This window comes from Mustela lutreola, chromosome 1, assembly GCF_030435805.1.
Source record: "Mustela lutreola isolate mMusLut2 chromosome 1, mMusLut2.pri, whole genome shotgun sequence".
Taxonomy (NCBI): Eukaryota; Metazoa; Chordata; class Mammalia; order Carnivora; family Mustelidae; genus Mustela; species Mustela lutreola.
In genome coordinates this window covers 207,325,846-207,350,320 of record NC_081290.1, presented here as the reverse complement: position 1 = coordinate 207,350,320, position 24,475 = coordinate 207,325,846, and the positions used below count along the sequence as shown (strand labels likewise).

General features: G+C 33.8%; 1 protein-coding gene across 1 annotated transcript in view; it reads left to right on the top strand.

The window, feature by feature from the left end:
* The window catches only part of CNTN5 (contactin 5), a 1,361,366-nt gene that overhangs the window by 870,101 nt on the left and 466,790 nt on the right, over window positions 1-24,475 (top strand). The window contains exon 7 of the mRNA XM_059185809.1: window positions 18,178-18,273. Coding sequence (XP_059041792.1) covers window positions 18,178-18,273 — 96 coding nt within the window. The remainder of the gene's footprint in view (window positions 1-18,177; window positions 18,274-24,475) is intronic.

Here is a 24,475-nt window from a genome sequence, read left to right as displayed (position 1 = left end):
AAGAAGGAGGGACGGAAAGAAAGAAACTGCTATTTAGTAAACATGGTGCCAGATGCTAGATACAAGGATGAATATGCTATCGCTTCATACAAAATAATAATAGTTAATATAGATATAGTGAGTTTACTCATTTATTCCTATTCCTATATAGGTTAGAAAACTGAGGTTTAAAGAAGGTTGTCTAAGGTTATGTGGCAGTAAGTGGAAGAGACAATTCAAATTCATGCCTTTCTAATTCCAGAGGTTAAGCTCTTTTACTTTGCAAATACCTTACTTCTACATGATGACTTGAACAGGCCGAATAGATAAGTTATTGGCTCTCTAATAGTTATATATTACCTATTAAACCTTTCTATGCCTCCTTATTTCAGTAGAGTAAACCAGAAGTCAACAAAATATAAATTGCAGGCTAAATCTGTGCTATTGGATAGCCCAGAAGCTAAGGATTTATTTTTAGATTTTAAAATAGTTGAAAAATTAAAAAATTCAAAAGAATAGTTTGTAACATGAAACAAGTAACTTGAAAATTATATGACATTGCCTATATAACATCCTCAATTTTGACTTTTGTCCTAAAGAGGATATTTACTATCTGACCATTTTCAGAAATGTTTGCCTACCCTTAAACTAGACTATGTGGAATGCCCTCAGGAATGTGGGCATTTATAAAAAATGTATCATGAGCAAGTAGACCCTACGAATCAATCCTATGAAATCTCTGGGAACTGTTTTACTGTACTTCAATGAAAAGGAGCTAGAACAAGAACAAAACAGAAACAAAAATTATAAGACTACTACTTTTTGAACGGATTCTTTCTTAGTGTGACAGCCGATTTCATTCTCTAAAGAACGTCTCCATATAATTGGTGGAAATTTCCACAAAAAGTAAAGTGTTTTTAATAAGTGATTTACATGTGTATTCTGCCTTCCAAAAAACTTTTGTCTAGTTTCATGGTGAAAAGTCATGTAGGAAGAGTGCTTCAGGTTTATAGAGATGAGCTCTGTAACAACTGCTTTTTTAAATGTGCATTATTCATTCATTCATTCATTCAATCAATCAATTCCAGGCACTGGACTAACCAAGCACAGGTGATATACTGCCAAAAACCTGATTTTTTAAAAAATTATTTATTTATTTGACAGAGAGATCACATGTGGGCAGAGAGAGGGGAGGAAGCAGGCTCCTCCCTGGGATCATGACCTGAGCCGAAGATAGAGGCTTTAACCCACTGAGCCACCCAGGTGCCCCCCAAAACCAGATTTCTGATCTGGAATAATCTATAGTTTATTTTTTCATCATTGACAAACTGTACAATATGTGAGTTGCTATACAAAATAAATTTGAGTATTTGAGTACATGATAAATTTGTGTATTACCCAAAGACCACTTTGCATATTAATTCAGCCTAAATGAAAATCACAGATTAAAACTGCTGAGGTAATTGAGAGCAAAAAAAAAAAAAAAAAAAAAAAAAAAAAGCCTATTATAAGGGTAGAGGGGAGAAATCTACTCTAAAGCAAGACATGAGGTCATTTAGCCAAGATCTAAGATAAATTGAAAATTGATCACTAATCAGCTGAGTTATGAAATAAACCAACTTCCTTAGATTTCTTTAATTAAAGAGGGTATAAATTATTCAGATAGAACTGTTGAGGTTATAGCTTGTAAAAGGAAAAAATGCAAATCTCTGGTACTTGTACAACAGCAAATGAGCTATGGGAATCAAGGAAGCAAGCAATTTACATCTTAAGGCATTTGATTGGGGGGCCAATACTGTTCTAGCACTCTGCAAAACACATAGCAGTTGAAAACAAACTTGGAAGAGCAAAACACTCAAACACACAATTATCAAAAGTACTGATAAAACCAATGTAAAAATTTTAAAAAAGCAATACAAACATTCTTATGCAATTTTAGACTAGGTTGAATTTGGGAGGGGAAAATCTATTCTGCTAAAATATATAGTGCTCAGATTCAAAAGTATAATTTTACACTCAATCAAAAATATTTATTTAAAAATTTACTCACCAGTTAGTTATATGTTTCCATTAGATATATGGAAAAGAAACAATTGTGTTGTCCAGAGATACTGTTCTAAGTAGAAGCTAGTGTAGGTAAAAAATGCCTTGGAGGAGTAAAAGATATGCATAAAGGGAAGTTTCTTTGTAAAAAACATGGTAGTGTCCCAGAAATCCCAGGTACTAACAGAATAATTTATACTTTTAAAATTAGAACTACCTTGAGTTCAAAAAAAGTAGAAGAGCAAGACACCTCTTGTAAACTTAACTTCTGCTGTAATTCATCAGATGACAAAGAACCATCCAGTGGCTTGGCAATATTATTGTATTATAATATTCTCTACATTGTACAGATTAGGAGGGAAAACACTGTTCAGTGGTCAATAATCTTGTAAATAGTGAAACCATGGAATAATCTCACTTATTATATCCTACAAATATTTTGTTGTGCCATATGTTGTATGAATATATATACATATATATGTGTGTATGTGTGTGTGTATACTTAAATACTTAAATCTTACAAAAACTTGATGAGATAGACTTGCTTAAATCTTCATTTTACCAATGAGATGCAGGAGGTGAATTAGTTTGTTTAAATTCACCACTGTGTTGCCATTCCCCTCCCTCACCCCAGCATAAACTCAGACCCTCCTGAGGTTCAACTCACCTGATACTGGCTGCTTAGCCTGCTTGATTCAAGTCCCACATGTTTTCACTCTGGCATGACTGCCTTTCTTGTTCAAGCCTCCCTCTGTCCCAGTGTGACAAGGCCCTCTCCCAGAAGATCAGCACAAGCCCCCTTGCATACTCTGTCCTTAAGTTTGGAGTTTCAAAAGTCCACAGATTTGGCTGGAATAGATCCTGGAGTACACTGCACAGCACCAGGTAAGAATGCAGGAAATAACCCAAAGACAGACAGCATGAAAATGGCAATCTGAAAAATGCCTGAGATGCATGGGGGGAAGTTATTTGTTCTTTTAAGAGTGCTTCCCTGAGATCAACAAACAGAGACCCATCACCAGGGACAAAGGAGTTGGCTAATATTATTTCCCTTCCTCACACCTCAGCATAAACATAGAATCACCTTCAGTAAACAGCACAGCACCAACATAGGCTACCTAACCTATTTACAAATCCCACCACCCTGCCCTCTGCTGGTAATGCCTTTCTAAGGCAAGTGTACCCCAGTCCCAGCACAGCAAGCTCCTTACACAGAAGACCAGCAGAAACCCTCACCCACACCCCATCTTCCAACCAGAGAGTTCTGCAGGGCTTCAGTTCTAGTGGAAGTAGCATCAGGTCTCAATTAACAAAACTGACTAGAGTATACATAGTTAAAACTCACCACATATGGCTCAATGTCCAAATACTGCCCACTGCAGGCAATGAGAGCCTCTTCAGACAATTGGCCTGACACATAGAGTGGCTAAAATGCAGCAGCAGAGTACATTCAGAACACATCAGAAACACTCCATGAAGCACCAAACCCTGGAAATTATATGACCTCTTCCTCATAAAGCCACTACTCTAAGGTGCATGAAACATAACAGGCAGAGTGCCTGGCTGGCTCAGTCAGTTAAGTGTCTGTCTTCGGCTCAGGTTATGATCCCAGAGTCCTGGGATCGATCCCCTCATCTGGCTCCTTGTTCTGCAGGAAGCCAGCTCCTCCCTCTCCTTCTGTCTGCTGCTGCCCCTGCCCAAGCTCTCTTTATCTCTGTCAATTAAATAAATATAATCTTAAAAAAAGAGAAACATAACAAGCTTTTCTGACATACAGAAGAAGGCAGAGAATTAGACAAAATGCCAAGATGGAGGAATTCACCACAAATGAAATAACAAGATAAGGTCATGTCAGAAATTTAAATGAAATAGATATAAGTAATATGCCTGATATAGAATTGAAAGGAGCAATCATAAGGATACTCACTGGGCTTGAAAAAGGAATGGGAGACATCAGGGAAGTTCTATTGCAGAGATAAAAGTGTTAAAAAAACAATCCGAAATGAAAAATGTGATAACTGAGATTACACTGGATGTAATGACCACAAGAATGGAAGAAACAGAGGAATGAAGAAGTTACAAAGAAGATAAACTTATGGAAAATAATGAAGCTGAACAAAAGAGAGAAAGTAAAATTATAGAACATGAAAATAGACTTAGGGAACTTAGTAACTCCATTAAGCATAATAACATTTGTATCATAGAAGTCCCAGAAGAAAAAGAGAGAGAAAGGGGGCAGAATATTATTTAAGGAAATCATAGCTGAAATCATCCTTAATTTGGAAGAGACAGACATCCAGATCCAGGAGGCACCAAGAACTCCCATCAAAATCAACAAAAGCAAGCCAACACCAAGATATGTTGTAATTAAAGTTGCAAAATATAGAGATTAAAACAAACAAACAAACAAACAAACAAAAAACCCTAAAAGCAGCAAGAGAAAAGAAGTCCTTAGGACTTATAAATGAAATCTAGTAATACTAGCAGCAGATCTCTCAACAGAAATTTGGCAAGCCAGAAGAGAGTGGCATAATATATCCAGTGTACTGAATGGAAAAAAGCTGCAACCAAGAACACTTGATCCAACAAGGCTATCACTCAAAACAGGAATGATTGTATTTCCCAGACCAAAAACAAACAAACAAACAAACAAAACTTGAAGGAGTTCATGACCACTAATCCAGCCTTGCAAGAAATATTAAAGGAGACCCTCCAAGTTTAAAGAAAGACCAAAAGTTAAAAAAAAAAAAAAAATCAAGAAAAAAAAATGAAAAATATACAGAAACAATGACAAAATGAGTGATAAAATGCCATTAAGTACCTATTTATCAACAACTACTCTGCAAATGACTAAATGTTCCAACAAAAGACATAGGATGTCAGAATGGATAAAAAAAACCTACAAAAGATTCACTTTAGACCTATACACACCTACATATTGAAAGTGAGAGGATAAAGAAACATTTATCATGTAAATGGGCATCAAAACAAAGCCAGAGTAGGAATTCTTATGTCATACAAACTAGATTTAAATCAAAGACCATAATAAGGGGTGCCTGGGTGGCTCAGTGGATTAAAGCCTTTGTCTTTGTCTCAGAGTCATGGAAGAATGTCTCAGGTCATGTCTCAGGTCATGATCCCAGGGTCTCAGGTCATGATCCCAGGGTCCTCAGATGGAACCCCATATCAGGCTCTCTGCTCAGCAGGGAGACTGTTTCCCCTCTCTTCCTGCTTCTCTACCTACTTGTGATCTCTGTCAAATAAATAAATAAAATCTTAAAAAAAAAAAAAAAGACCATAACAAGATATGAAGGGCACTATATCATAATAAAGGTGACTATCTAACAGCAAGATCAAACCATTGTAAATATATATGCCCCCAATATGGGAGAACACAAATATATAAAACTATTAATAACAAATATAAAAGAATTCATGGATAATAATGCAATAATAGTAGGGGACCTTAATAGCCTACTTACAGCAATGGACATATCATCTAAGCAGAGAATCATCAAGGGAAGGAGGGCTTTGAATGACACATTGGACCAGATGGACTTAACAGATATAATCAGAACACGGCATCCTAAAGCAGCAGAATACACATTCTTTTCAAGTGCACATGTGACTTTCTCCAGAATAGATCACATATAGGCCACAAATAAGGCCTCATCAAGTACAAAAAAACTAAGATCTTGCTGTGCATCTTTTCTGACCACAATGTTATGAAACTCAAAGTCAACCACAAGAAAACATTGAAAAGACCACAAATACATGGAGTTAAACAATATACTACTAAAGAATGAATGGGTCAATTAGGAAATCAAAGAAGAAAAGAAAAAAGAAAAACATGGAAACAAAGAAAATGAAAACACATTAGTCCAAAACCATTGGGATGCAGCAAAAGTGGTCATAAGAGGGAAGTATATAACAATAGAGGCCTACCTTCAAGAAACAAGAAAAATCTCAAATAAACAACTTAACTATATAGCTAAAGGAACTAGAAAAAGAACAAAAAACAAAAGCTAAAACCAGCAGGAAGGAAATATAAAAACTAGAACAGAAATAAAAGCAGAAACTAAAAAGGACACAAGAACAGATTTATATATATAAAACTATGTAATAGTTTTCAGTATGGTTGTATATATGGCTATGAATAAGTGATATACACACACATATGTATGTGTGTATGAATATGAATATGTGTGTATGAATATATGATTTATATATATGGTTTATATATTGTGGTATATATATTATATATATATAATATATATTACATATATAATAGAATTTTATTCCATATATAAAATAGAATATTACTGAGCCATCAAAGAGAATGAATTATTGCCATTTGCAATGACATGGATGAAGTTAGAGAATATTATGTTAAGTAAAATAATCAGTCAAAGAAAGAAAAATATTGTATGATTTCACTCATATGTGAAATTTTAGAAACAAACAAACAAAAAGGAACATAGAGGGGGAAATGGAGAGGAAAATCAAGGAACAGACTCTTAGCTATAGAGAACTGACAGTTACCAGAGGGTGTGTGGGCAGGGTGGGGGTTAAATAGGTGATGGGTAAGGAGGGCACTTGTGATGAGCACCCAGTGTTGTAAGTAAGTGATGAGTCACTAAATTCTACACCTGAAACTAATATTACATTGTGTTAACTAAGTGTAATTTTAACTACAAACTTGGGGGACAAAAAGAAAAAGTTTAGAAGAAAGACAATATAGTCTGGATTTTCCATTACTACATTTTTATGTACTACATTTTATGTAAAAATGTTACTACATTTTTAAATGGTTAAACTATAAATAAGTTAAAAAATCATCTTGTATTTAATGCAAAAAAGTTTGTGACTGTGCTTGTAATGGTTCTATCGACAGTCACTTTTACTTAATGAGGGTTATATAGCCTATTAATTTGAAAAACTTTGTACATAATCCCCAAATATTACAATTCGAGCATGTTTAATTCTATAAGTTCAAGGTACTTAGAAAAATAAAAAAAATATTTAAGTTCTTAATTAGAAGTTGATAAAATACCTCTCTCTGAAATTTTTAGAGGAAATAATATTTATCAAGTGCTTTTAATTGGCAGTTGTGTGGGTAAGATATTTTCATGTTAGGATATTTTTTACCATAGTCTTTTAAGATATGGCTTATAATTATCCCATCATGGGTAGGAAGCAAAGCATAGTGAAGCAAAATAATTTTCCCAAGGCTCCTGTTAAATAGTGATAGTTGAATTTGAATGTAGGTCTTTTGTTTTCAAAGTCCTTATTTTTATAGCAATATTTTAAATATATTTTTAAGATCCACTGGTTAGTTTGTAACTTAAATAATTTATATTAAAATAAACCATAGAATTACAATGTTTCTCATAAAATATTTCCAAAGAAATTGAATATCTACTCTTCAGAACTGATTTTTTTCTTTTACTATCATCTTTAGTAGGAATAGTTTTCAGTGTGGTTCTGTAGACTGCTATGCATAACACCAGCAAAAGAATATATAGAGATGGGAATATATAGAGATGCCATAAAAAAGAATTATAATTATTTGCATCTAGAAACTATATTTTTTTGTAACTATTACATGACCAACAAAAAGAATTTTTTTTAAAAAAATTGTCTATCTTACACCTTCCATCTCCATCAAGGATTGAAATGGTATACACATGACCTTTTTACTATTAAAGTAACTTAATCTTGAGTGGAAATTCTGCTCTAGAAATAACACAGTAATTTGTATATGTTTCAGTGTTATCTGTAAAGTTCAGTATTTATTGGGGATTTTGGGTTTCAAAGGATTATGATTTTTAAAAATGTAATAGCATAATATTTGGAAAATATCTCAAAATTTAAGTATTTCAAAATTATAATTTATCAAGTACAATTATATGCTAAAGATAAATTTGTAATTGTTTTCAATAAAACAAGTACTTATTTATCAATTGTTTATTAGGTACCCATAGAGTAATGCATTAGGCATTATTTTAAGCAGTGGTAAAACAAAATGTTTATTCAAAGATTATATTCTAATGTGTTGGGGAAGGCAGATAGTACATATTAAACCCATTATATAATATGTCAGATGATCATAAGTGTTACAATAGAAAAGGAACCAGAATAAGGAGAACAGAGATCGGGAGACTGGGAAGAAAGAATCTACTGATCAAGAAAGTCCTTGCTAACATTCCAGCAGAGATCTGCACAAAGTTAGGGATTTCTGTGCAAGTACCCAGGAGGGAGAATATCCTAGGCAGAGAGAACAGTTAGGGAAAGAGTCTGGGAATATTACAATGAGCATAGCAAACAAAAATCCTTGTGCTCACAGACTTTAAATTCTGTATGTGGGAGGCACAATAGACAAGAAAAATAAATAGTAGCTTGCTGGAGAATAAGTACCACAGAGAAAAGTTAATTAGGGAAGGAAGATAAGGAATGTGTAGGGGATAATTGGGTTGCACTTTTTGGTAAGATGCTCAGTTGAAGCTCTCTCTATGAATATGACACTGAAATGGAGACCTAAAGGGGGTGTAGGTAACAGCTATGATTATATCTGGGGAGTGGAGGTGAGGAATGTTCTCTTTGGAGGAAGCAGCAAATACAAAGGCCCTGAGTCAGGACAACACATGATATATTTTGTTTGAGTAAAAACAGGGAAGCCAGTATGCTCTAATGGAGGGAAGGAAGATGAATCAGAGGCAACAAAATCAAGATCGTACAGGGCTTGTGTGCCGTTGTAAGTGGTTTGACTTTTCCTCTTAGTAACATAGAAAGCCAATTAGGTCAGATGGTCTAACTTCATTTTAAAAGAACCAATTCTGACTGCTGTGCTGAGAATAGACTCAAAGAGGGTAAGGAAGAAGTAGGGAGACCAGTATCAAAAACAGTGGAAGTGAGAGATGCCCGTGAAAGCTATAAAGAAGGTTAGATCTTGTTGTATTCTGGATATATTATAAAATTATGGATATATGATGAAATCATATATTATGAAAAAAGATTTGCTCATGAATTGTATTTCTGATGTGAGAGACATATTGGAATTACACATGATTTTTGCATTTTATCTTGCCTGGAATAAATGGAATGATCACTTACTCTTTTTGGAAATATTATGACAATGGTAGGTTGGCAGGTGAGAATGGAGGTTCCATTGGGATATATTATTTTTTAATGCCTATAGACATTCAAATGGAAATAGCAAGTAAATTGTGTGTGTGTGCATGTGTATGTTGCTATTCAAGGGAGGTGTCCAAGAAGGAATAAATCTGATAATTTGTCAGGGTAAACATGCTTTTTAAATTTCAGACATTATATATAAAATGACCTGGAGAATGCTGTAGATTGAAAAATGAAAGGATTCAAGGACTAAGCTGAGGCCCTGAAATGTTTAGATATTAGAAATATGAGGAGGAATAAGCTAATGGAAGTGAAGAGGAGGGCACAATGAAAGAAGACAAATTCAAGTAAAAAATTCATTTTCCAAATAAAGGTGTGGAGAATTCTATCAAATACTAATCATAGGTCAAGTAAATGAGAACTGAGGAATTGAACAGTAAATTTAAACAACATGAAGGTCGTTTGTTTCCTTCACAGTAGCATTTGGTCAGTGGTAGGAAGACAGCCAGATTTGAGAACCTTTGAGAGAATGGGAGTTGTTTGCAGTGTTTGTTTGTTTGTTTAATGGGGAGAAGGACCAAAATGGTTCATACTTGGAGGGAAATGGGGTCAAAGAGATATTTATTTTCTTTATTTTTGTATTTTACTTTGGAGAAATGCCAATCAATATTTTGAATGCTACTGATGATGCAGACAGGAGAGGGGGTCTTTGAATAGATCAGAGACAGTTCATTTATTGAAAAGAGAATCAGGGCAGTGTTGATATAGATAAGTCAATAACTATTGCGCTAGTGCTACATGTTGACTTCCCTTGGAAACTGGCTCAGTGTGATTGGAATACAGTATGGATAATGGTTATTAAATAGTGCCCTTTGAATTCATCCGCTGGAGGGGAGGAAGAAGGAGCAGATTTGGGAAGGAGAAGGAGCTGTGATGTAAGTTTAACGGAAACCCCAGCTGACACCAAAGAGGATCATTAAAGCTAGAATGACTTTTCAGGGTTGTTGAAGTTGAACCAAGGTAATCAGAACATTATATTCATTCACTGAGAAGTTGCTGGCTGTGTGTTACCCAAGGAAGTGATATAACCTTAGTTGAGCTGATTTTCTGTAGCAAAGGCAACCCCTTAAGGTGCTGACAGCCAAAAACTGCCAATAGGACCCCCAACAGTTGGGACAAGTCCTTCACTGTAGGGGAATCTGGGACACACATTCCAGTTTGTCCCTAGGGGAAATATATATAAGTGATTTTTTAAATAACGTCTGTTTTCTCCAGGAAGTAGGAGGGGAAAAGTGGGGGAAAGGGCAGGAGGTTATTTTGAAAGAGAGATGTGAAAGTATTGTCTAGAGGATGGAGAGTAATGGAATCCACAAATGTGTTGGGATTAGGTAGCGCAAAGGGCTGCCTGAGGTTTATGGATGAATTTAGAGCAAATTTAGTCATCATTATTGATGTTTTTCTCCATTTTCTCCACATTCCCATGCCAAAAGTACAATAGGTATGTAATGTAATTTAACCTATGTAGAAGCTGTGCTAGGGGAGTAAAAAGAAGAGAGAAAGGGGTAAGAAGTTGTGGTTGTAGGGAAGGAAGTATTAATCTAATAAAATATTATAAATTGTAAAATAGCTAGAGAAATGTTAGGTCCAAAAGGTTGAAAGACAATCAAAAGATGTATGAGTTTTAGGAATTAATGTACTAAATGACTTGCTGGTTTTACTAAATGATACCTTTGCGCTCTCTCTATGGGTCTATAATACTCAAAATCCCTATCCATGTTTTATTATTATTATTGTTATAGTTGTTGTTGTTATTGTTATTAAATTATGTATATTCCGGTGCTCAGACTTATAATTTCCTGAGACTGTTAGTAAATTAAGACTGATCTGAGTTAGGAAAAAAATTTGAACGTAGACATAAATGAATCAAAATTATTTATTTCTTAACCAGAAGGAAGGTGAATGGGGAGGGGTGTATGAAATGGGTGAAGGGAATTAAGAATACACTTATCTTGATGAGCCCTCAGTAATGTATAGAATTTCTCAATATCTGTATTCTACACCTCAGACTAATATAACACTCTATGCTAATAACACTGGAATTATTTTTTCATGTGGTGTATGGTAAATATTTAAAGAAATAATTACATCAATTGAAACATTCTAAATTAAGAGTATTGGGATAACTCTAGATTAGAAACATGCTAGTTCCGCACAATGCTGTAATTAACCTTAGTGAATGCCCACGTCCTCATCAATAAGTAGGGATAATAAGCCCTTGCCTTCTGTGCTTACAAACTGATCACAGACTTATGAGTTCACTCTTAACCAAAAGAACACCACAAAACTTCATGTTTCTATGGCTTCCAGTCAAGGAATCATTCAAAAATCAAATTTTTATTTTAAAAACTGTTAAGAATCCTATTTGTTGTAGTGTCTTAGTGAAGATTTTACATGCAGGCAAATAGCTATGTATTGAAAAATGCTAATTTAATTCTCACTCAAAATAAATGTAAATATTATTTTTTCCATTGTTCAATAATTTTTTCATCTATATGTCCTTCATATGTCAGAAAATGACTTTTTAAGTGATCCTCATGTAGATTATTTCTAAATTCCTGAAACCAACTTGGTCTAACTTTTAAATGTTGAATTACTTTTGTGCTAATATATTTTATAAAACAAACACATTGATTTTGATTGCCAACTAACTAGTTATTAACTGTGAGACCTTAGTCAAGCTTTTATTTGCTCTTCACAAGTTTAGTAATCCTCAAAATGGATAAATTAATATTTAATCTCCAAGATGCCTAGCATAAAGTATGTATGCTAGTAGATACTGTGATTATTATTTCATTTACGCTTTCTTATTTTAGAATGTCAAAGATAGTTTCTGAATGAGATATGGTCAATTTTTATTACAGGATATTTATATGAGACACAAAAATATGACAATGATCTGAATAATCCTAATGATAACAGCAACAAAGAAATAAAAGTGATGAAAGAAGACTTCAATATTCAATCACTTTACAAATGAGGCAAAATATAAAAAGTTAATATTAGAAAATCTTTTGGCCATTTTTATAGAAATTACAGAAGTTAAAGCTATGATGCCCCACAAAGAGAGTACCTATATTAGTTCTTCAATATTATAATCTTACATAAGAATCTGATACCCTAATGTTAGTAATTAATAAAGTTCAAGTCTCTGGCATCTAGTCTAAAGTGTTTGACCTTTTCAATTGTTTTAGTTTTTGTAAAAAATCAAACTCAATTTCATGAAGTTCAGAACTCTTAAAAAACTATATTCACAAAACCTTTAGTGTTAGAGAACTAAGAATACCTGAAGCATTGACAGTCTAAAGCTTACTGGTGGTGAAGCCCTGATAGTCTAAAGCTTACTGGCACCACCTACAGGATGAATATATAACCAAGTGCAATTTATTTTATTTTAAAGACTTATTGTTTATTTAATTGAGAGAGAAAGAGAGAGCGAATGAGCGAGCAAGGGGTTGAGGGAGAAGGACAGGGAGAGAGAATCCCAACCACGCCGAGTTTGGAACCTGATGCAGGGCTTGATCCCATGACCCTGAGAACAGGACCTGAGTCAAAATCAAGAGTCAGACTTTCAACTGTCTGAGCCACCCAGGCATCCCTAACCAAGTGCAATTTAAAATAAGCACTCTGATTCCTACTCCTTTTTTCAAACACACAACTCTCATACACCAAGCATTGTGACTTAATCAGAATAGATTTAAGACTAGGAAATTAAAATCCAGGAGGCAGATTAACCTCAACACTTTATTCCTAATTATTTAAGATTTATCTGGTTGAATGGTATTGGGAAAATTAGACAATAGAAGGATGAAACTGGACCATTTTCTTACACTGTGCACAAAAATATGCTCAAAATGGATTAAAGACCTCAATGTGAGAAGGAATCCTTCAAATTCCTAGAGGAGAACACAGGCAGCAACATGTTTGACCTCAGTGGCAACAACTTCTTGCTAGACATGTCTCCAAAGGCAAGGGAAACAAAAGCCAAAATAAACTATTAGGATTTCATCAAGATAAAAAGTCTTTACAGAGGAAAAAAAAAAAAAAAGACAAAATCAAGACAATTGACAGAATGAGAGAAGATATTTGTAAATGTCCTATTAGATAAAGGGTTAGTAACCAAGATTTATAAAGAGCTTATAAATCTCAACATCCAAAAAACAATAATCCAAATTATCATATATGAAATTTAAGAAACAAAACAGATGAACATAGGGATAGGAAGGGAAAAATAAAATAAGATGAAATCAGAGGGGGAGAAAAACCGTAAGAGACTCTTGACCATCAGAAACAAACTGAGGGTTGCTGGAAGGGGAGGTGTGTGAGGGGAAGGGATAATTGGGTGATGGCATTAAGGAGGGCTTGTGATGTAATGAGCACTGACTGTTATATGTAAATGATTAATTACTGAACTTTACCTCTGAAACAACAATACGCTATATGTTAATTAATTTAAATAAAATTAAAACAAATTTTATCCTGTTGCCTTGATCCTTTTCCCTCATTTCTCTGTAGTAGCTAACCAATCTATTGTACTTTAACCTAAGATCATAAGATCAGTGTCCTAAACTTCTCATGTACTTTCTCTCTCCCACACCTTCAAATAATTCACCTTTCTAGGCAATGTTTTTTTTAAATGTTTTCATATGTATGTATGAGTGCAAGATGCACAATATCTACCTAAGTTGTCTTAATGGGTGAAAAACCTTCCTAACTTGTTTGCAAATTTGTTCAACCCACTATAACACCCAGTGTGATCTTTATGAAGTTTTTCAGGAGAACTACTTCTACAGATCTTACTATCTGGTAACATTATTCTTCCCCTGAGTTATCGGAAAAATTTTATCTTGCCATACCATGAATAACAAGACTGGAAATATATCCAGTTTTATTTTGGCCCTCTAAGTTTAAGGTAAAATTAATGGTCAACTTCTAATAATTTATAAAAATATATGACATATATTCTTAAGGGCTCATCTTAACCTAGAGGATTCATATTATACCCATTTTATTCTCACCTGGAATCTGTAAACCACTTGTTTGATCTTTTTGTATTGTATTCGCATTATATGCAACTGTATATGACTGTAACTGTAAGCTGTTTCAAATCCTTTGTTGGATAATGCAAGGAAGAAAGGGAAGAAGGAAAGAGGAAAGGTAAGCAGGTGGAGTAAAGAAGGAGAGAAGGGAAGGAAAAAACATGAATTGTATGTGTGTGTGTATGTGTAGCTCACATTCAGGAGAATATCATGAAGTACTGTATAATAACTCATAAACATGGCTATGACAAGCTGAAACTACAATAGTTTTGGCTCATACATCTATTTGGTGGCACAGATTCCTCTCAGCTGGGTCTATGGAAAGTTGGTCCAAGTAGATATGATTAGTACATACATCTACATCCATCCCTTGCATCTTCTCCGCAACCCTAGTATCTAACATTGTGTTCAATGTGTGGTTTTCACTGATGAAATATTTATTTAATAAATGGATGAAATGATTTTTCTTACATCTGTTGAATATTCTTCAAATCACACATCCTAAATCTATATTCTAACTGTCACGTGAGGTTCTCAAACACATCATTTATTATATACCTGTTTTTCTTTGCATGGTTCATTGAGGATGAATAGGTACAATAATTCTGTAAGCTGCGGTTCTAGTTAAAATTCCACTATCAAACTCTCCATGAGCTTCTGAAACTGGGAAAAGAGTGAGAAAAGACAAGGCCTAGAGCTCTGTGATTCTTGATCACAAATTTTCTCCTCTAATCCATTACTTGTCTATTTGTCCACATGCTATTTTACAAGTTCAGAAAAGGTTTATTTCAGTTCAAGACTTTAACCTGAATTTTAGAGTCCTTGTACTACTAAGATTTTACTTTTTACTCATTTTTCCCTTGCAAGTCAAAAATAGAACAATATGTTTTTATCATGTGTCAATAAAATAATCAAAGCTCCATCCATAAAAGTTCTTGTTTTTTTTAATCTCCTTGATATATACAATGCATAACCTATTAAAATAAAGTAATAAGCACTCAAAGTAAGTTCTCTGGTGAGTGCTCTCAAAGAAAAGTAACTTATTTTTATTCACAATGAGATAAAAATAACCAGCTGTTTTTTCATTAACATTATTCTGCCCAATTGCCATCCTCACTCTAACCAATAATTTTTTTTTTATTTTTACATAAATCATTCTGCCATAGATCAACCAGAATCTTCCCTAACACAGGAACCATTTTTACATTACAGGTAATAATATTCCACCTTTTTTTTCCCCCTAGGAGGAAGGATTTAAATGAGAAAAGTATACTCTCCATGAAATTTCAATCTTCTTTTTAGTATTTCTCCATATGTCTTATGAAAGAAAGAAATGTATTCATAATTGAAAAAAATCCATTTATCTTTGTTCCGCCAGTGCTATACTTCCTAGGAAATAATGACACAGAAAATTCCATGAGGAAATGTTGAACTGTACCCGCATTAACAGCTGATATCCAATAAAACAATTACAACTTTTAGGTCATTGTGGTCTCAAAACACTATTTGGGTCATAATTATTCTATAATTTATAATCATTCTATAATTTTCTTTCTTTTTCATGTTTAATTTCATAGTGTGCCTGTACTTCAGTGTCTCAGATATAGAACTTAATTTAGGACTGTTCTTTATTAAAATATTCCTTTTTTAAAAGATTTTTATTTATTTATTTGACAGAGTGACCACAAGTAGGCAGAGAGGCATGCAGAGAGAGAGGGGGAAGCAGGCTCCAGGCTGAGCAGAGAGCCCGATGCAGCACTCTATCCCAGGACCCTGAGATCATGACCTGAGCTGAAGGCAGAGGCTTAACCCACTGAACCACCCAGGCGTCCCTATTAAAATATTCTGTTTACTATACTAGGTTGATTGAAATGTCATAATAAGGATAACATAAATTTGTAGTAAATATATTGGAAGATACATATATATTTTTCAAAAACCATTTAAGAAACTCAGTTATAATACATTGATGTCTAAATAGACTTTCAGAGTTTATAAATTCAGTGATGATGAAAAAAGGAAAGTAAAACTATATAATCCCTAAAGAGACATTACAGCTTTACTGTGTGGTTCCTGTGTCTAAGTGTAGAGTCAAAGGAAATTAAATATCTTGCCATGCTTGTTTTCTCAATTCAGATCTTTTATGGAAAAAGACAGCTTCTATCCCTAAGAATCAATACATAGGAATTTAATGCCGTGAGTCATACATATTTGAAAATGAGTAAAACTTGATTTTCAACAGAAGTTATTGTGTGTTTTCAAACCACTGTTAAAAAGAAAAAGAAAGAAAGAAAGAAAGAAAAGAAAAAAAAGAAAAGAAAAGAATAGAATTAGGGCAATTCTTTCTAATCTATCCAGTTTGTGAAAAGCTTAACTATTGACAATGAAACACAGAATTCTTAAAATTTTATTTATTTATTCACGAGAGACAAAGAGAGGGAGAGAGGCAGAAGCAGAGAGAGAAGCAGGCTGCTTCCGCAGGGAGACTTTTATGGGACTTGATCCCAGGACCCTGGATCAGGACCTGAGTTGAAGGTAGAACTTAACCAACTGAGCCACTCAGCATCCTGAAGCATAGAATTATGTGTAAAATTCTAAAGACGTTCATCAATAATGAATACTTCCCTAATTATTTGGCATTATGCCTTCACTGTTTAGTATTTCTTCATGATTTTGAATGCATTTTAAAAGGTTTGATTGTACATTTAGTAAATCACTAAATTGTGGCAGATATCTCAAAAAAAGTATAGGATCCTTCTTAAGATATTAAAGTTAGTGATTTCTCTTTCATATAATTTTAGTATACTTTCTCTACTGCTTACCCTTCACATCATTTGTCCAATTAACAAACATTAAATTTGAAAATCTACATTGTATTACTGTAAAACATACTATTTTAATGTGAAGTAGTGAGGATTTTCCAAAAGAACTCTTTTACAATTGGTGAATAATGGAGGAAAACACAGAATAACTTCAAGAAGTATTTTGCACTACTGGAACACGATTTTACAGACAAAATTCTGGGACAATGTTTATTTATAAAAATATTGAAATCCTACTATTCCTAGGAAACTATTCTAAAAATCATATCTTTGATTAACTTAGCCCAAGAAGGGGGAAAGGGCCATATATACAGAGCTATGACTAGATTAATAAAAATAATAGAAATACAAATATTCTTCATTTTTTAGGTCACTTTATTTTTCGAAAAATATTTTAAAATTTTGCAAATGCAACATAATTTAAGAGAAGGGAGTTGATCGCCAATCGATGCTATAATTCTTCATGCATATAGTTGGGTATTTTGATAACTATGATATTCCCAGAGTAATGAAGATGAATGAGTGTAATTAATTTATACCAGCCATTCCAGGTTTCTATAAAATGAAAAGAACATGACTTTCTCACTCACATTTATAGAAAAAGAATACTTTATATCCTCATCATACTTGCTAGAGCACACAAGTCTCTCTAATTTAGAAAATTCACAATTGGTTTTACATACCATTCCTAGCATGACATAATGAGGCACCAGGTTGGATACCAGACACCTCTAACCACTTCTATTTCTCTTCTCACTATGCATGATTTGGTCTTATTAGTAGTAGAAAAATCAGTATGTAGTAAATATTACAAATAAATAAAAGGACTATCGAATGTGTTATAAATGTATTGTCTATTTTCTTCCTATACATCAACTTATATGAACTATAAATAGAAAAAAAGAGTGTGTAATACATATAATCTGAAAATTGTGGTATTAAAAGTGTATGATATAGACTTATTTTTAAGGCTCTGATATCACTGTGTAACAAAAATAAACTGCATAATGAGAGAAAAGTAGGTACAAATTATAAAAGTAGACATTGTTTAAGATTTTTTTTTTTTTTTTGCCTTTCATCTAAATGCTGTGTTATATTGACAGATCTGGGAAATTTTAGTGGCCGGACAAGAAGTGCAGTCTCTGTGAGGGAAGGCCAGGGGGTTGTTCTGATGTGCTCTCCTCCGCCTCATTCACCAGGTACAGTAGGATCCCATTCTATATTGCTGCCTATCTCGTTTACTATATGCTCATCCTTTTAGACAAGGTATTTAGTAAGAAACATTCCAGGTGAAATGTGCATTAAAAAAAAATGTATCAGAGTACCAGCTGAGTAATTAAAGGTCATATATTCGAACTACCATTGGATAGAAGACTGCACTCCTATGATAAAATTGTTTTATTGCCATTCTAACTGTTGATTGTTATGGTTATGTCTCTGCCTGCCACCAGCGAGGAATACATTGCCTGGAGCACAAGGGATGTGATAAGCTGAGAGTAAACATTTTTCAAAAATATTTGGAATATCAGAGTTGAGTTAATAACAATGTGCATCTTGTTTCAGAAGATAAGCTTGCAACGGGATTGTTTATAGTGTTGTTTGTCACCCTGGGAAAAAAAAAAAAAACTGCTAAAAATTTTTTTTTTTTTTGAGTTTCAAACAAGACTATAATATATGTATTACTTTTTGGCCACTTGAGCTCTTATTTGTAAAAGTCATATTAAAAGGTTAAGTACTTCACGGGGTTTGAAGAAACAGAATAGTAAACTGTGCTCAGATTAATTATATTCCCTTTGCCAACCCAGCTAATTATACTTTTTGTAAGTTCTATAATTTGAGATGAGTACCTCTTTGTATCTCAGTATAGTTTTCCTAGAATACAATTTAAGAGTGGCCAGTATCAATTAGGGAGAGAGAATCAAATGTCTGTCTGAGAAATAAGAAAGACCTTACCACTAACAGGAAACTGAATTCAGGGTCCTGGCATTTCAGTTAATTTTTCTTCTTTGTTTAGTGTGAAAATCATACATATTTCTAGATTGTAATTATCAGTGTAGTAATGGGGACTAACTTTGTTCTACCATAGATAATTCTTATCATAAATTATGATAGGACCTCAATCAATTTTTTTTAAAATTTCTCATCTTTATATGACCCCTTCCTAATGTTTTTTGATTGAAGGAAAAGTAAATTATATTTCAATAAGAAAATATTTTTTAAAAAACATTTTGTTTTAAAGTCAAATACTAATTTGAATCAATTTTTGAGTTTTCTCCCACTTAATTCTTATATATCAATTCAGTCCACTCTTCTGTGAGTAGTTTGGAGACTTTTACAGTAAACATATTTAGTCTTACCTGCTTGTGATTCTAGACTTAGATACTTTCAAGGAAGCATGTATTGTAACTTTTTTCCTATGGATAAGACAGAAAATTTTAGTAGGTTTAAGTGAATCATGTAGCATCAGTATATGCTATGTCTACTGTTGGGTTATTAGATTTCATTTAAGGATCAGTATTAGATGAGTAATAGTTAAAGATAAAAGAGAGGAAGGAAGAGGAGAAGGATAAAGGAACCTGCTCTATAAAGAATGAAAGTGTTCACCATCAGACCTACAGGAGTTAACACAAAAGCAAGATTTTTTGAAACATAATCTGTATCACAAGACTGTTAGAACATGTACAGAAAAGGGAAATATGAGACAATGATACAGGAAGCAAAACAAGATTACACAAAGACAAGTTGTCCAATTGCCGAAGAAAACTACAGAGATTTCTACTGGGGAAAAATAGCAATAATGAATTGCATACATGATAAGCAAGAGATAAGAATATGTATTAATAATTGATGAAATAAAAATATGATAGATGATTGACATCAATAAGAGTAATCCCAGATGGTTGCTATTGTGTATATGTTGTAAGAATATATACACTTGGGGCACCTGGCTGGCTCAGCTGGTGGAGTATGTGACTCTTGATCTCGGTATTTTGAGTTTAAGCCCTGCATTGGTTGTAGAGATTATTTAGGAAATAAATTGAAAAGAAATTTTTAAAATTTAAAAAGAAATATTACGATATTAATATGGTAGGAGAGGTTGTATTCTACTAGGTATTTATTTTGGGGTTTTATGTCAACTGTTGCACTCAAACATCAGTGTTAGCATCACAGAGTTTTAGGGGGTACACGCATGGTCAAAACAACAGGAGTAACTCAGCATCCAGACAAATGTCTAACACTTACCAGATGAGTAGTTTTCTCCTGATCAGCCAAATCCTATCTTTAAGTTTCTTTAATGAATATCCCTTTTATATTCTTTCTCCAACTGAAACTTGCAAATACCCTGAAGATTTGGCTTCCCCACTGCCCTTTACAGTCATGGCTATTTATTCTCCCAATTGGTATGTACCATTCAGAGTAAGATTAGAACAGATATCCTTTCTCCTTATTACCCGTTCTCCCTTCTTCCTCCTTACAAACCCTCAGTCTTTAAATTTCAAGGCATTAGACTCCACACTTTCTTGTTGTAGTCATTTATACTTTCCAAGTTCATTATCTTCATTTCCTGAGATTTTACCATCTGAGTCACTGTCAATTTCTTCAATACTTATCCAGTCTTAATATTTGATAATTTCAATAGAGGTTTTACAATATCCCGTCCTCTCCATTCCTTTTATTTCTCCATTGGGATGCTCTTATTTTACAGTCAACCAGGGCCACTTAATCTGTTATTATCAACATGTACAATCTCTCAATTACCACATTTTTATACTCTGATTAGCATTTACTACCTCATTCCTTCCAGTACTCTGATTCCAGGAATCCTTTAATGTCATTGAAATCTGCAAATCATTGATCCTAGCCTCTTCTCACTCTATTTCCCCTCCTTTGATTCTCACTTTTTTCTTTCAATGATTATCATTTTCTTGCATACAGTTTCAATTTTCTCACCCTTTTATGCTTCATCACACTGACTCAAAAGTTGACAAAACTTTAATCCTAATGTAGATCCAACTTTCAGCCTACTTCATGTCCAATCCTATTCAATTTAATATTACTGTAAAAGAAAAGAATCAGAGTTATGCATACTGATCTAAGTCTAAAATCCAAACTATGGATTTCAAGGGCACTTTAATGCTGATCAAAAGAAAAAAATTAAAGATTTTATTTTTTATAACAGAGATAGCGAGAAAGGGAACACAAGCATGGGGGTGGGGGCTGGAGAGGGAGAAACAGGCTCCCTGCTGAGCAGAGAGCATGACATGGGGCTTGATCCCAGGATGCTGGGATCATGACCTGAGCTGAAGACAGACACTTAATGACTGAGCCACCCAGGTGCCTAATCAGAAATTTAAAAAAAAAAAAGTAAGTTTAGTTTCCTTACTGTAATTCTGTCAAATCTTAGTATGTTTCCCTTCCTTCAGTTCTTCTGTCATCCAATCAGAATACCTAATAGGCATTAATAAACCTAACCATGTCTAAAACTACACTTCTCGTTATATCTTCCCTAAATCTGCTCCACCTACAGTCTTTTCCAACTCATTCAAAGGCAATCCATCTCTTACTATCCATCAGGACTTAGAGTCATTTTTAACTTCTCACTTCCTGACACCCCACATATAAACCATCAACAATTTTATTGGTCCTACTCAAAGCTTTATCTAAAATCTGACCATTTCTCTCTGTTTCTTACTATAGTTTTCCAGAATGAACCACCATCATCTCCTACCTGGATTATTCACAATAGTTTCTTAACTAATTTCCCTTTTAAAATTTTATCTTTTTTAAAAACCTATTCTTAACTTAATAACCAGAGTCATTATTTAAAATGAATTTTGGACACTAGTCCTTTATCTGATATGTCGTTTGCAAATATCTTCTCCCATTCTGTCAGTTGTCTTTTGATTTTGTTAACTGTTTCCTTTGCTGTGCAAAAGCTTTTGATCTTGATGAAGTTGTCATTTTACGTCCCCTCTGTACAAGACACTCCAAAAATTCCCCATCTACTGACTAATTGAGTTACCCCAAAATTCATATGTTGTGTGACAGTATTCTGAGACCGGCCTTTGGAGGGTAATTAAATTTAGATAAAGTCATGAGGGTATGGCTCTCAGTATAGGTTTAGTGTCCTTATGAGCAGAGACACTAGAGAACTTGCTCTCTCTTCCTCATATAAGATTATAGTACAAAAGCAGTGTGTACAAGTCAGAAAGAGAATTCTCACCAAAGCCAAATACTCTGGCACCCTGAACTCACAGTTCTAGCCTCCATTACTGTGGGAAAATAAATTTATGTTCAAGTCACCCAGTCTATGGCATTTTGTTATGGCCCCCTAAGCTAACTATTACACTGTCTCATTCTGAATCAAAGCCAAAGGTCTCATGGTGGCTTGAAGGGCCCTCACCATGTAGTAAGAGATCTTTTCTTATCACTGACTTTTTTTTCTCATAATGATGTTGTGAATGAACATAACTATAAAGTATATAAATAAATGTGATTCTCATTATTAATAGAGAATAATAAAATGTGATATCTTGTATTTTTGCCAAAGGAACAAACTGAAATATAAAGGATTGGAATTATTAATTGAAAGTACAATCATACTGAGAAATAGTGATTTAATTCTAGTGCCTTACTTGGTGGGTTAAGCCCTCTGCCTTCAGCTCAGGTCATGATTCCAGGGTCCTGGGATCGAGCCCCACATCGGGCTCTCTGTTCAGCAGGGAGCCTGCTTCCTTCTCTCTCTCTGCCTGCCTCTCTGCCTACTTGTGATCTCTGTCTGTCAAATAAATAAATAAAATCTTTATAAAAAAAAAAGAACTTTGAAAATGTCTCAGGAAAGTCAAGTAAAAAAATTATTGCTGAAGAGGCAAGGTTAAGTGTAGAAAGAAAAAACCAGGGCTTAATCAATGAAAGAAGCTTAGAGTTTGAGTATGTAAACTGATGCCTATTATGATCTCAACAACAGCCTTCTTTTTGGTGGAATAAGGTCATATATTGTGAAATGAGTATATAACCTGATACATAAAATCTCAGACCCAAATTTCTGTCTCATGCAAATAGTCATGTAGACCATTTTTATCATACCTACTTAACTGATACTTAATGCTAATTTGTTCCTCACTCTTTTTTTTACTTTTATTTCAAATCATAATTATCTTAATACTTTATTTTATCATAATTTAATTTATTTTTTATTTCAAGTTTTTATTTAAATTCCAGTCAGTTAACATATAGTGTAATATTCATTTCAGGAGTAGAACTTAGTGATTCATCACTTACATAAAACACCCAGGGCTCACCACAACATATGCCCTCCTTAATCTCCATCACCCATATAACTCATCCCTTACCTCCCCTCCAGCAAACCTCAGATCTATAGCTAAGAGTCTATTCATGGTTTGTCTGGTTTTTTTTTTTTCCTATGTTCACCTATTTCTTTTTTAGATTCCACATATGAGTGAAATCTTTCTCTGACTGAATTATTTTACATTCTAGTTCCAACCATGTCATTGCAAATGACAAGGGTTCATTCTCTTTTATGGCTGAGTAGTATCCCCTTAATTCCATTCCAATATACAATGATTCTTTTTTTTAAATTGAAAATCAATTAATGAACATATAGGGTATTATTAGCTTCAGAGGTAGAGTTTAGTGATTCATTGGTTGCACCCAATGCTCATTACATCATGTGCCCTCCTTAATGCCTATCACCCAATTATACCTTTCCCCCACCCACCTTCCCTCCAGCAACTCTCAGTTTGTTTCTTATAGTTAATAGTCCCTTGTCATTTGTCTCCCTTTCTGATTTTTTCTTATTTTTTTTCCTCCCTTACCCCTATTTTATCTGTTTCGTTTCTTAAATTTCATATATGACTGAAGTCATTTGATAATTTTCTTTCTCTGAAAGACTTATTTCACTTAACATAACACACTCTAGCTCCATTCACCTCATTGCAAATGGCAAGATTTCTTTTTTGGTGGCTGAGTAATAATCCACTGTGTATGTACACCACATCTTTATCCATTCCTCTGTTGATAGACATCTGGGCTCTTTCCATAGATTGGCTAATATGGACATTGCTGCCCTAATTGCTCTTTTGAATCTCTATGTTTGTATCCTTTGGATAAATACCTAGTAGTACCTAGTCAGAGGATAGGTCTATTTTTATCTTTTTGAAGAACCTACATACTGTTTTCAAGACTAGCTGTACCTTTCTCCCCATCTTTGCCAACATTTGTTGTTTCTTGACTTGTTAATTTTAGCCATTCTAACTATTGTGAGGTAATATCTCATTGTGGTTTTAATTTGCATTTCCCTGATGCCAAGTGATGTTGAGCATTTTTTCATGTGTCTGTCAGACATTTGTATGTCTTCTTAGAAAAAATACCTCTTTTGTG